At 37.2% G+C, this 13,202-nt stretch overlaps 1 protein-coding gene across 1 annotated transcript in view; it reads right to left on the bottom strand.

The window, feature by feature from the left end:
- LOC136261075 (uncharacterized) overlaps positions 1-10,646 on the bottom strand; it is a 38,877-nt gene extending 28,231 nt beyond the window's left edge. Inside the window, exons 1-3 of the mRNA XM_066055041.1 lie at positions 10,604-10,646; positions 10,135-10,452; positions 1,326-1,649 (exon numbers count right to left, since the gene is read on the bottom strand). Of these exons, the coding sequence (XP_065911113.1) occupies positions 1,326-1,649; positions 10,135-10,452; positions 10,604-10,646 (685 nt within the window). The remainder of the gene's footprint in view (positions 1-1,325; positions 1,650-10,134; positions 10,453-10,603) is intronic.
- Positions 10,647-13,202: the final 2,556 nt, after the last annotated feature.

Genomic DNA, 13,202 nt, shown 5'->3' with positions numbered 1-13,202 from the left:
GCATCACCAACATAATACCACAACTCAGTAATCAGCAGTTTAAATTTATTATACTAATTAACAGGCTTGTTGTGCACTACAAGGAGCTATACAAGACACTGGACTATTAACACCCACCCAGACTAGTACTGTTAACACATGTGAGTGTGCAACTGGTATATGTAAGCTGCCATGCTAGCACATTTGTGCTCTGAGCTTCAATTTACGTTCATGATATATATATATATATATATATATATATATATATATATATAAATATAAATAAATAAAACACTCATTGCTTGGCCTTGATGCTAAAAAAGCACTTGGCTTTTCCTCGTGCTTCATTAGTATCTCAGCTGTGTGTCTTGTGCTTTATTATTCTGTATAGCACTTGCGGCAATGCATTGCTATATACTAAATTCTCATCATACATGAAAGTAGATGCTTCATATCACAAATGAGGCTTTGATCTGAGTTGAGTCAGCAATACATGTACTTCACAGGATGATTTGGTTATGTTATTAGTCTTCTCCTGTCTGGATGAGTATATACATAACTTGGTATGTAATAAGTGAATACTTGGTGAGTACCATTTCACTGTTCCCTCCTTTACTACTTTGGTCGAGTTTTGCTCTTAGAGCAAGTACACAGGCCAAACATACTGGTAGAATCATAAGTGCTAGCACAAGACACGTACAGATAATTAAGTTCAAGTTCAATTAAGGGTTATAGAAAAAAAGAGAGATACAACAAGGGAGGTCACCTACTCTTGCAGATATACTAGTAGACATTTAAGCCCTACTTCAATAACGGAGACCAAAGTAGGAATCAAATGTCCACTAGTATATCTGCACATATAGGTTACCTCCCTTATTCCATTACTTTTTGTTTCTATGATCCCTAATTGACTTTAAAAGTTAAAAATTTTCTTTGTACTTGTATTATTAGCAATGGGAGAGACCAAGAAATAGAATGCAAAATCATCTGGCTTCATGATCTTCAAATTTGTGAAACAATTTGTAACTACTGTAGGGTCTGCATGACTGAAAAGAATCATCCCAATTTCTCCACACCGATTTAAATCATGTTAGGTGAGTGAATTAGTATAGATACAAGAATTCATTGCCTTTAATATTGAGTTGAACATTAGTGAGCTGAGGTGTAAAGATCATTTGAATTATGGTGAGAATTGTATAACCGTTGTTACATGCAAATAACTCACAGTAGTGGTCAGTTTGTGGTGCACATTTTGTACTTTCTTAGCCATGTGACTCACTACTGTGAGTCTTGATTACAGATTAATGAGTGTGTCATATTCTAAAGCTAAACACATTTATACATACCAAATAGTGTTTGAATTTCAAATGGAGATGACTCATTAGCTTCAAGTATCATCACAATACACATATAAACTCCTGCATTATTCTCAAACAAGGAGGTAAAGTGAAGACTTCTATTGTAAGTGTTATCACTGGGTTTGATTTGACTGACAGTTACTCTGCTACTATTCACTATCAAAGTTCCTCCAGGTCCCATCCAACTGATGTTTACTAAACTGGGCTCCACTCCATCAACTGTATCAACTATACACTGGACAAGTAGGGGATCACCAACCATAGCTCCTTGTACTGTATCACTTGGTGATGTGGTGATTGTGGGAGGAGGAACTGTATGTACATATAATAATAGTTACAACACAGCCACAGATGTGTTGCCTGAGATCACACATTCACCACATCTTCTGACATGATTTTTGAATAAATTTTAATTTTAGTGGCATTAAGATCATTATTTTAAGGTTAACATGTTATATACCTAGTTACTTCTTGCTGCAAATAGATATGGTTGTCAATTATGTTACCATAATCATCAACTTTGCAAAATATTGTTTAATACTTTAGAATATGGACAACTTAAAACAAGCAGTGCTTTATCATCCAATGATCATTGCATGGTTCACAGTTTTACTTCCTCATTAAAATGCCTAATGGACAGTATCAAGTCAAAATAGGGAGTGCATAGGTGGCTTCAGGAATTTTGATGACTGGTTTCCAATCCAGACCTTTTGTGATGCCAGGGCCTATATAGCCACATGGCATTATAGTTAAAACTACAGTAAGTAGAAAGAAGGCATACACCTGTACCACTGTGTGAGAAGCACACAAGCATACAAAGCAACCCAGTCTAGGGGTATTCCAGGGGAAATTTTTGAAAAGTTAAATACTCTGAAGATAAATTCGAGAAGGATTTCAGTAGTTTATCGAATACTTGATTGTAGATTGTTTTCTTAGGATGACTGCTCTATTAGGGTATCTTTATAAACCTCAGAAACCTCCTGCCAGGACTGCTTGGTCATCATAAAAGTCCAACACTTGTTAAAGAGGCTAGTAGCAAGGTAAAATAATCTACATTCTTACATAAGTACTACTCTAGTAATTGTGCTGTTCTTTTTCTCATTGAAAAGCAGATGACACAGTAATGAAAATTCTCTATGGCAGGTTATGCTTATATAAAATTATATGAAAAACATGTTTTTGCAGGCTATGCTTTAAATTACATTCAAGAAACAGTCCTGAAGAAATTTTATGCCTAGATTGTTAAATGCCAACTATTCATTATGATGATTTCCAATGTTTATTATTTGTTATTATATCCCAGTGAAGCCATTCTTCAAAGAGTTTACTGGGACAAATATGGTCAGTCCAGTAAGGTGTTCAACACCAAATGTGCAATGCTGGCAATCAAAATGCAGTGTCAGCATAATTTGTTTATGCAAGTTGAATATGAAGCCATATACATCAAAGTGCTTACTAGATATTAACAATCATCCTTGGCTGTATATAAAGCCATACACATACATCAAAGTACTGACAGTCTTTCACTTGGATATGTAATAGCTGTAACATGGCATGAGGGCTTTGCCTGATATGTATGCCCTTGGGCCGCAGGCCCGAGGGCAGAGAGCAAACATATCAGGCAAAGCCCGAATGCCCCATGTTACAGCTAATATGTAACACTTCTCAGGCTGATAGCCTGTACAGGGAGATAAATCACCCAAGCCAATACGAGCGCAGCCAGTGGATGTATTATATATGTATAGCAAAAAATTTTGATTATGGGTTAGCAGCTAGTACATTCTGGTTACGTTTGGTTATGATGAACGGACATATCCTAGAGATATCACGGAGAATTTCGGTTACGTGAGTTTAATGTTTTAATCAGTGCTATTGAATCGTTTATGGGAAAATATTATTATGAAGTTCACTAAAGGCCTAGAAAGGTAAGCTTGCTTGTAGAGTGGTTACTCCGTGCACAGTGGTAGCTTCGTGATGCATATTCAAAAACGTGTGGAAATGATTGGTGAATAAGCTATAGCACTCGTTCTCACCTTAGCCCAACATGTTTCAACTTATAGGATGGCGAGGATACCAAAACGCTCTCCACCTGAGTGGTTTTCATGGCCAATTCCCAAGTCATGCATCCTAATCACGTGAGTATTAATCGATCCCCACAATCAATTTGGGTCTCAATGTCTACATAATCACTGCCCAGTTGTAACTCAGTCTACATTTCATATGTAGCCTGGCTAGCTGGGCTACATACGAAATGTAGCCCAGGCAGCTCCTTTGATCTGAGGTGTGAAAGTGCTAAAATGTTATAGTTAAACCCCACCACGAATAGGATATCATCGTAGTTGTCAACCCAAGACTGAGGCTGAGGTGTTGATAACTAGATATCCTACAAGTGCAGGTGGGGTTTCACTGATTTTTATCCCACACTTTGAAGCAGTCAAGTTCACAAACAATGTGTCAATAAGGCTAGACAAGCATGTCAGTTGTGTATGGCTTAAAGTTTTGCTGAAATTATAGTTTAGTCTTGTTCCCAGCCACTCATGCACTCGATCACACTCCCTTCGCGTGATTGAGCGCGTGGGTGGCTGGGGACAAGACTACAGCTTTACAATGTGTATGGCTTCAATTTTTGCTGACCTTGTAGTTTTATATGTGTAAAGCTTCAATTTGCTTTGATTGTACTTCTTTCAATTGAATGTGTAAATATATGTTGTCTTCCATATATGAACTGGGGTTTAACTACCATTCCTGGGGTTTAACTACCATTCCTGGGGTTTAACTACCATATACTCCCAGTTTTTTTTACTTTGATGTAGGGCTTCAGTGGGATAGAAAAGCCAGTTATATCACAGCAGTCATAGGATATCTTATAACTAGAGACAAAATATCAAATGGTACGGTAGTACCGTTTAAGTAGGGATTGCGGTGAAAATTTCGCACACTTCCCAAAATTCCACCTTTAAAAATCACCCTAGAGACATTTTATGTGATGAAAATCACCTTTACACAATAGTACTAGTCCATATAATATATAAAACAGCATTAAATATAACAAAACACTTACAGATGGCCGGATATAGAATTAAAAAAAAATCGCTAAAACTTGAATTTTAGTCTCACTGCCTCATTGCCTCACTGACCACAGTTACAAGGCTAGAAGCCAAATGAAGCAGCGCACGGCCACCATTTCACATCACAACAACAAACTCACCAGTGGGATGTGCCTTTTGGGGTTCCGACGAGTGTAGGCCCTCTGCGCCTTGTCTTTTCTTTTGTCTTCAACCAGGCTGCTTGTCTTTTTCTTCATCCAACGAAACCATATTGAGGCATTAATTTTTCTGTATCAACACTTTCTTTCAGCAACATATATAGACGCCACAGAATTATTTCAGAGCTGGATTTCAGAAGCGCTTCAGTCCCGACGATATACTAGCTAGATATTTGCAAGTTTGCGATTGAGATCACATTCGCGATAGGTTTGTGACCACGCCCATCGATTAAAGATCTAGGTGGACTAATAATGATAGAGTATGGGGACCACACCTCTTAACAATCTAGCTGTTTACTTAACAGTAAACAAGACGACCTCACCACTTATTAGTCTAGCTAGCTGTACACCTCTTAGCTGACTTGAGATATACTCTAATACAACAGTCACTCTAATACAACAGTCATGTATGATAGTCTATTAGAACAGTCACAAGTTACATTGTAGCTAGCTGTGCTACAGCAAAAATCTAAGCAAACTAGTATTTTAAAAAATTTTTTAAATGAAGTACGGATCTATGCAATAAAAGTAGTGAAACAAGAGATGAATGATGGTATTACAGCATAGCTCAATGGAAAATTCCCTACTTTGGCACATTAGCTATAACAATTATTTTGCTCAATGCCAAAGTAGGGACTTTCCCACTGAGCTATGCTGTAATACCATCATTCATCTCTTGTTACACTACTTTTATTGCATAGATCCCTACTTCATTTTTAAATTAACAATTTTTAAAATACTACCGTAAGTCCTCCAAAAATTCGGCATATTTTTAAATCAATAATTTTCGTCTTGCCGAATTTCGGCCTATAATTAGATAGTAATCACCGCTAATTTTAGTTGATTGACCACTCGTCACAGTATAATTGGTATCGTCGATATTAAGGCTAGACAACTCTGACGTTCTTGTCACTATCAGCATCCATCGCAAAAATAGCAAACGTGCCAAATTTTTTTATTAGAGGAAATTATTTCACTGTTAGAATAAGGGTGCCAAATAAATAGAGGGGCCGAATTTTTAGAGAACTTATGGTAGTTTAGAATAACTCCAGGAATAATATAAGGGAGAAAGAATCACAAAGAATACTGATAAGAGGATAATTTCTGAGCATGATCAGTTATTATGTATTAGCAATGCAATGAGAATTGTCTATCACAAGCATTTTCCAAACATACTCTAATAGAGCAGTCATTTACTCTAATAATACACTCACTATGGATCATATTGACTCTTTTAAGTCATTATTAATCTATACCAAAACAGCCAAACTGTGAAAAAAGGGTGCAGCCCCCAAAAAGCTATGGTAAAAGAAGATGTGAAATCCAAGGTGGCGCCCAAGAAATGGCTGTGATGGTAGGATAATGGCAAAAATTTTCTGAATGGGTGACTTCTGTTACAGAGTGACTTGTTTGTAGCTGAACTGCCTACAGGGTGACTTGTTTGTAGCTAAACTCTCTACAGGGTGACTTTTTTGTAGCTGAACTCTCTACTGGGTGACTTGTTTTATTTATTTATTTATTAGCAAAACCTTAGGGGTAACATAGTAATGTACAAATACAGTAATAATTATTATGTAAATAAGTACGACCTAAAGGTTTCTATGTCAATTTCATGTAGATCAGTGTAGGGTAGAGAATTCCATTCAATAGTCGTCTTGGGGAAAAAGGAGTTATGGTAAATTTCTGTACTGGGTTGGTAGTGAGAGAATTTTAGTTGATGATTAGCTCCAGTGTTTGGAAAAGATGATGACAATAAGTAAGTTGTTTACTAATTTGAATGAAAGGATTAGTCTTACTATTTCTACATTGATCTTGTAGAGTTGGCCAATTTAACTGGTGTAGGATTGTGGTGATGCTGTCGTGATGGTCTCTTTGCCATGGGTTGTTTGTAACAAACCGTGTAGCCCATGTTGGATCATTTCGAGTTGATTGATTGCATTGTTATGGTAAGGGCCCCATATGGAGGAGCAGTAATGAAGCATTGGCAGAACCAGTTGTTTATAACTACGCTCACGAAGATGCCTTGGAAGGTTGTACATATTATGTTTAAGGAGGTAGCCAACATCTTGGGACTCTCGTACACTATCTGAGAAATCCAATTAGAAATGCATTAAATATTTAGAAATCCTGAACCACGTACAAAATAGGTTATTTCGTTTTCGTCCGTTCATGAGTTCAATTATGGCCGCTGCTCTATACACGAAGCAAATCAAGTTAAAATGCAACCTCGAATGCAAACATTGGCAAGCACTTGGGTGTTCTCCAGCAGAGGTGAGCTAGCTCAGTATAGCTTGTGCCAAAGATGAATTAGCTAATCGTTGTAGTGAATGTAGCAACAATGTTAATTACAAAAGTATTATTAGCATAATCATGAAGTAGTCACTTATCATGGCAACTAGGATCACGAGGAAGAATTCAATGTTTCAAATTGACAGTGCAAAGTACATCTGTGTCCAGTGGCGATTCTAGACCTGACCTACCGGGGGACCAAGTAGGGCACAGCATGACTATTGTTGTATGGCTGTAATATAAAGTATAATTTCACGGGAGTCTGGGGTGCAACCCCCAGAAGCTGCAGGATTTTTTAATTTGAAGGTTTGAAAACAGCCTAAAATTTATGCTAAAAAACATGATAAATGCTAAAAATTACAATACCAATCTATACTGCAACTTTCCCCCAAGATTTTCAAAACTTATTTTTCAGCCCCTTAGAATCACCTATTCCTGTGTCTCTCTCTGATCCCGTCAGCTTTTTTGCGTGAGCATTGGCTACCCTTGACTAATGGTTTTTTTTATTTTTGCAACTCGATTGCATAATTGTGACACAGGTTGGGTTTTGGGTTATATCTCCATGGTCTTTACCTCGATTTCTTTCAAACAACACAAAGGCACTCCTACTATGGTTACTCCATTTACATAGCAATTTTCAACTCATTCCTTCAAGGGGTTTACCCTGTGGGCGTGACAGAAGTTCGATTTTATTTTACTCGAATAATGGGTCATAATTCCGTGATTGTTCATTGGATTCCCACCAAACGTGGTACTGAGATTTGCTTTAATGAGCTCTTTAAGTGTGCCAAATTTCAGCCTGCTTAAAGTATGCATTTAAGTTTTATGGCAGATTTTGCAAAGTGTGCGAAAAGAAGAAGTAGAAGCATTACCAACTATTTAATACTTGAAAACAAAAGACTACTCTATTAGAGAGTTTTAAAATGGCTTTGTCATAAATCACAAATAGTTGTATTGAGAGGTAATTGATGTGTGCAGGTAGCTTTAATGATCAACTAGTAGCTTATCTAACTATTATATTCATATGGTTTAAGTGTCATTTAGTCTGGATTATGTGTCACTATTATCTTAAACAAGATTCATAGTTGCAATGAATTCATTAGCCCATACAGTACTGCTAATAATACTCTAAATGTCAAAGGAAGGATTGCTGTGTGCTATTACAAAATTAATCCAAAAATGGGTGACTGCTTTATTAGAGTAACTCAAAATTATTGTACTCATATATCAGCAGCAGTTACACTTACAATCACTTTATTTGCTTTGATGTATTGAGTAGTTAGATGGTTGTTTATCTAGTTAATGAAATCCATACAATTGTAAACTATATTCACATCGCTACTGGTGAACATGTCTGACACGGTTGACTTCTATAATGTGATTCATTATTAAAAGCAGTTTATTAGTCCCTATGGTGGATATAGCACTGTGCTAAACGTTTCTGCTTAAAAGCATTTTTGAAGTGTTCTGTATAGTAACAAAATCCATGATGACTATATTCACTGACTCTAATAGAGCATTTACCAAATTTGTAAAATTGTTTATGAGAAGAAAAAAAACCAAAACTTTGGTCTTATCTCTGAAATGGATACGGAGATTTTCTTCAAATTTTGTATGTAAACTCCCCTACCTGGCGGGCACTTCTGTAGCAAATGTGGTTCAAATTGAATAAGAGATCACAGAGCTACATATGCATGAAAATCATGTTTTCTTTCTTCCTGTCAATATACTCATTGTGTGGCATGCCGGATTCTTGGGTCGTACTACACACTACCGTGTGTCTTGATATATCATACATTCTAGCAAATTGTGTCTATATCTTCAAGCTAAAAAAGCTGTGGTCTTTTAAAATGTCAGAATCATATCATGGATTTTTAAGCTATACTCTATAGTTTTAATGATAACTAGCTACATGTAGCCATACCTATGTGAAGCAGACCATAAACAGTTTACGACTTATCATGTAATGGTAATGATACACACACACTATATTGTTGTACTGATGCAAGTGTTCCTGACAAGCACAGTACCACAAATCAAACTCCATAGCCATCATGGTGCAGATCACTGATTGATGACAAATATGCCATGTGAGCTGATAAATAAAGGGTCGCATGATTTTAATGAGTTACTAAATCAAAGTAAACAACTGACTACTCTACTAGAGAGTTTTAATCACACAACTTAAATAGATGGCCATGTGCAGCTTCAGGAATTTGATGACTGGTTTCTAGTTCAGATTTTTTGTGGTGTCAAAATATAGTTACATTGCAATATAGCTAAAATGTGATTGGGTCTGGGAAAACTTGTCTTATCGCCCTTGACAGGAGATCTGGATTTTCACCAAGAACACAAAGCTACAAGAATAATCTATCAAATTTCACAATCAAAACCAGCTAGACTTAAGTGGTCTGTTTTGCTGGCTGCTTTTCCCAAGCACAGTGGCGATCCGTACGTGCGGTCTGGGGCCTTAATGGAGCTCTAGTCAGCCTGGGGGTGGCTGTATGTGGTTGTACAGCTCCGTGATATTGAATACAGACCTGTGCTGTAAATTTCCTTCCATTTTTTTAGCCAATTTTGTGACCTGAATGACCTATAACTTGGCCTAATTTACCTCTGTGCCTTTCTCTTTCTCTTCAACTTTTCAAACAGCCTTTTGCCCTCCTTCTGGGCTCCAGCCACCCACCCCATTTGGAGCTAGCCTGATACAGTCAACCTTGATTTAAAAACTATCTAAAATGGCAGGAAACTCAGCTGCTGGCTACATGTACAGTGGATGCTCTGGAAGGTAAGCAATTGATGTAAAATGTTTGAAAATTTGGTACACATAGCTTCAACCATTGGCGAGCTATGTACAACACACTAAATCCTTAAAACTGGCATTTCTCAATACTTTTAAATAGGCAATAAGACCGGTTTTCCCAGACTGGGTCACAAATAATGAAACATATCAGTACGATCACACTAGCATGCAATCTATGAGGTTGGTGGCATGCTTCCCACCTCCAGAGACAGTTTTTTTAGTTAGACCCTCTAAAGCTTAATTTGAGAGCAATTTCAGCAGTTTATTACATTTGTATGTGCTTGATGGCAAAAACAATTCTGCAATGTAGCAGGTGTCCCTAAATGTTTCCTACAGTAAATAATCTGGCATGTGAAATTAATGTAGTGAAAAACTGAATTCTGTGGCAAGGATACTTGTCCAAAACATTATTTTCACTATTGTAAGTAGTAGTTACTTACCAGTTACATCAAGAGTGATGCTATTGTTAGTTGTCACTGTTGTGTTAGAATTGATCACCACCTCACACTGGTATACTTTATCATCATCAGATGTTGTTAGTAGTGATATAGTATAAGTGTCTGTGTACACTGCAGTACTGCTTGTCATTGAGCAAATATTAACTCCTTCCACTCTCTCTAATTCTGTACCATCACTACTCCACACAATGTCCACTCTACTGGTGATACCTCTCACAGTAGTCACATTGCATTCCAAAGATAATGGCTGACCAACTATCTGATTACTTGGGGCAGTAATAGTGACAGTGGGAGTGGGAACTGTAAAAAAAAGTTAATTCATTTGAGCTTGGAATAATCACATGTAATTTCCCATAAAGACGATTATAACACACATGAGGTTTGTATATGTGAACATGATATCCAAGGGTCACTGACCAAAGAGTGGAACGTTTACAAATCAGATACTAACCGAACACTTTCTTTATAGCTGTTTTGTGGTACAGTCTGTGCATTGATTAAAGATGCTCATTTGTAGAAGTTACCCATCCAAAAACAGCTTATAGCTGTAAAAAAAGTGCGCGTCCAAGTAAAGCAGAGTTAACTGCGACAAAAAGTAATGATATCATAATGCGGCCATGTGCGAGGTGTGCAAGTTGTAAAATTAATATTAGCTAATCAGATAATACAATGTTATTGTTAAAGTGTTAATGAGAACTATGTGATGCTGCTATTTTTAAGTGTGTGAGCATCTTCATAAATGCCACACAAATTTAATTCTCAATAAAGCAATGTGTATAGATTCTCTGATAGCAATAAATAGTTTGAGTTTGGCCACCTTTCCTTTGTTCGTAGCATTGCCGTATACAGGAAAGACGGCCAAACTCAAACTATTTATTGCTATCAGAGAATCTATACACATTGCTTTATTGAGAATTAAATTTGTGTGGCATTTATGAAGATGCTCACACACTTAAAAATAGCAGCATCACATAGTTCTCATTAACACTTTAACAATAACATTGTATTATCTGATTAGCTAATATTAATTTTACAACTTGCACACCTCGCACATGGCCGCATTATGATATCATTACTTTTTGTCGCAGTTAACTCTGCTTTACTTGGACGCGCACTTTTTTTACAGCTATAAGCTGTTTTTGGATGGGATTTCAATACTTTTTGTTAGAATAAGCAATGCACTGTTGATAACAGTAAGTGAGTTTCCATGGTTTTGACAGAAACCCCAGATTACAATGACAGAATATTAAAATATAACTGTAATTTTAGTGGCCAGGGCCACCCACATGGAGGGGGGAGGGGTAGGAGTATTTTTCCCCTGCCCCAGCCCGAAAGGGCCCCTTGAATACCTGTTTAAAGAAAGATCGATATACTCTAATAGAGCAGTCAGGATCTAGACTCTTCCTTGCCCCTGGGCCCCTCTTTAACTCTTTTCCCTGGGCTCTCTAATTTCTCTGGACGGCCCTGTTAGTGGCATGCAACTGCAGTCAACTACCACCCACTTTAACTAGTAAACCCTTAATAACACTTTGCCTTTTATCTTGTACTGCATTAAAACGATCAAGATACTCTATTAGAGCAGTCACAAAACAGCTGTAACACAGCAATCAATATTTAGCATAGTTACAACTTCTGCTTAGCATCGGATTGTATAGTTTAAATTACTAGCTACTTACAGACTTTACAATATGCACTTGTTGAAATGTGACTGTTCTATTAGAGTATCTCGATCTACTTCAAGCATTGACTGATTCAAGTGAAGAAGCTACGCCCCTGCCAAGAGATCTTGTGAAATGAAATGAGAATAGTAAAGAAAAGGCAAGTATGTACAGAGACAATAGAAGGGCGCGTAATTATGTCCTGTTGTAAATAAACGCCTTTAAAATTTATATTACTACTAAATAAGCGCACAAGAATAGGCTTGTGAGGCTGTTGTCTCCAAGGTTGTCTCATTACTTGTCTTTTCGTGTTGAAGGGATTTAGTCACAATTAGTGAGTTTAACTATACATGTATTTGTGTTGTAAAACTTAATTGTAAAAAGGCGATTAGTACATATCATGATAAACATGTATTTGTCACAGTAGAGTCTCTCACAATTATTACGAGACATTGGACCAGGGTAAAAAAATTTACTGCTATATTTAGAGGTTGTAGCATTTGTATATCTTAGTATCTTAATAAATAATCCTCCATGATCACTAATCACTAATAGTACAGTGAAAACTGGTCATTATTCAGGCTGTAGGGACTAAAATTTCTGACTTAGCTTTTTAAAGAGGTGGCTGCATTTTGCGGCCTTAAAAAAGGGTAAGAAGCATGCTGTTCTAACTGGCTATAGAGATGGATTTAGTGTGTGACAGCGTATGAGACAGTGAGTGCTGGCAGCAAGGGGGCAGCCAATCTGTTAGAGCACCAAAGGCACTGCTTAAGACTTAGGCAGTTGGCTGTCAGCCCAAAGTGTAAAAGTTTCACTATTGGTCCTTATAAGCTCCTGATGAAGAAAGTGATGAAGTCATTATCCATAGGATATATTTTTCAGAATATCCATTTCAGTTCTACAATATAGTAGCCAAGCATAAGATGAACATAGCACAGCATTCCGGTGGTTTAGTGGTGACCACAACACTGCCTGAGGTAAACTGTGGTGAGATTTGAGACTACCGGAAGCCCTGGAATGCCTTCAACACATAAAATACCAAATATCTAATGCCTGGCTTTCATCCACAGTGGACCTGTCTTGGTGGCCACTTGTACAGAAGGAAAACAGCTGCCACACAGTCTTTCGAGCGAACAGCTAGTTTCCACACCTCTTAATTATCAATTTGTAAAATCTTGAGCGAAATTGTGTGTGCGAGCAAGTGTGATGTTGTGCATTGGCAGTGCCGTGTATATGGTTGCTGCCTAGCATTGACACATCACGAGTATTGAAGTCACAATGTGTTACTGTATCATCCATCTAAATACAATCTCTGAATGTGTCATTTAGTGTAGAGAGCAATCTTCCGCAAGAAGTGACCTGCAGGTTTCAGTGTATATTGCTAACCATTAA

Source organism: Dysidea avara, chromosome 7 (assembly GCF_963678975.1).
Source record: "Dysidea avara chromosome 7, odDysAvar1.4, whole genome shotgun sequence".
Taxonomy (NCBI): Eukaryota; Metazoa; Porifera; class Demospongiae; order Dictyoceratida; family Dysideidae; genus Dysidea; species Dysidea avara.
This window is presented reverse-complemented; position numbering and strand designations above follow the sequence as displayed.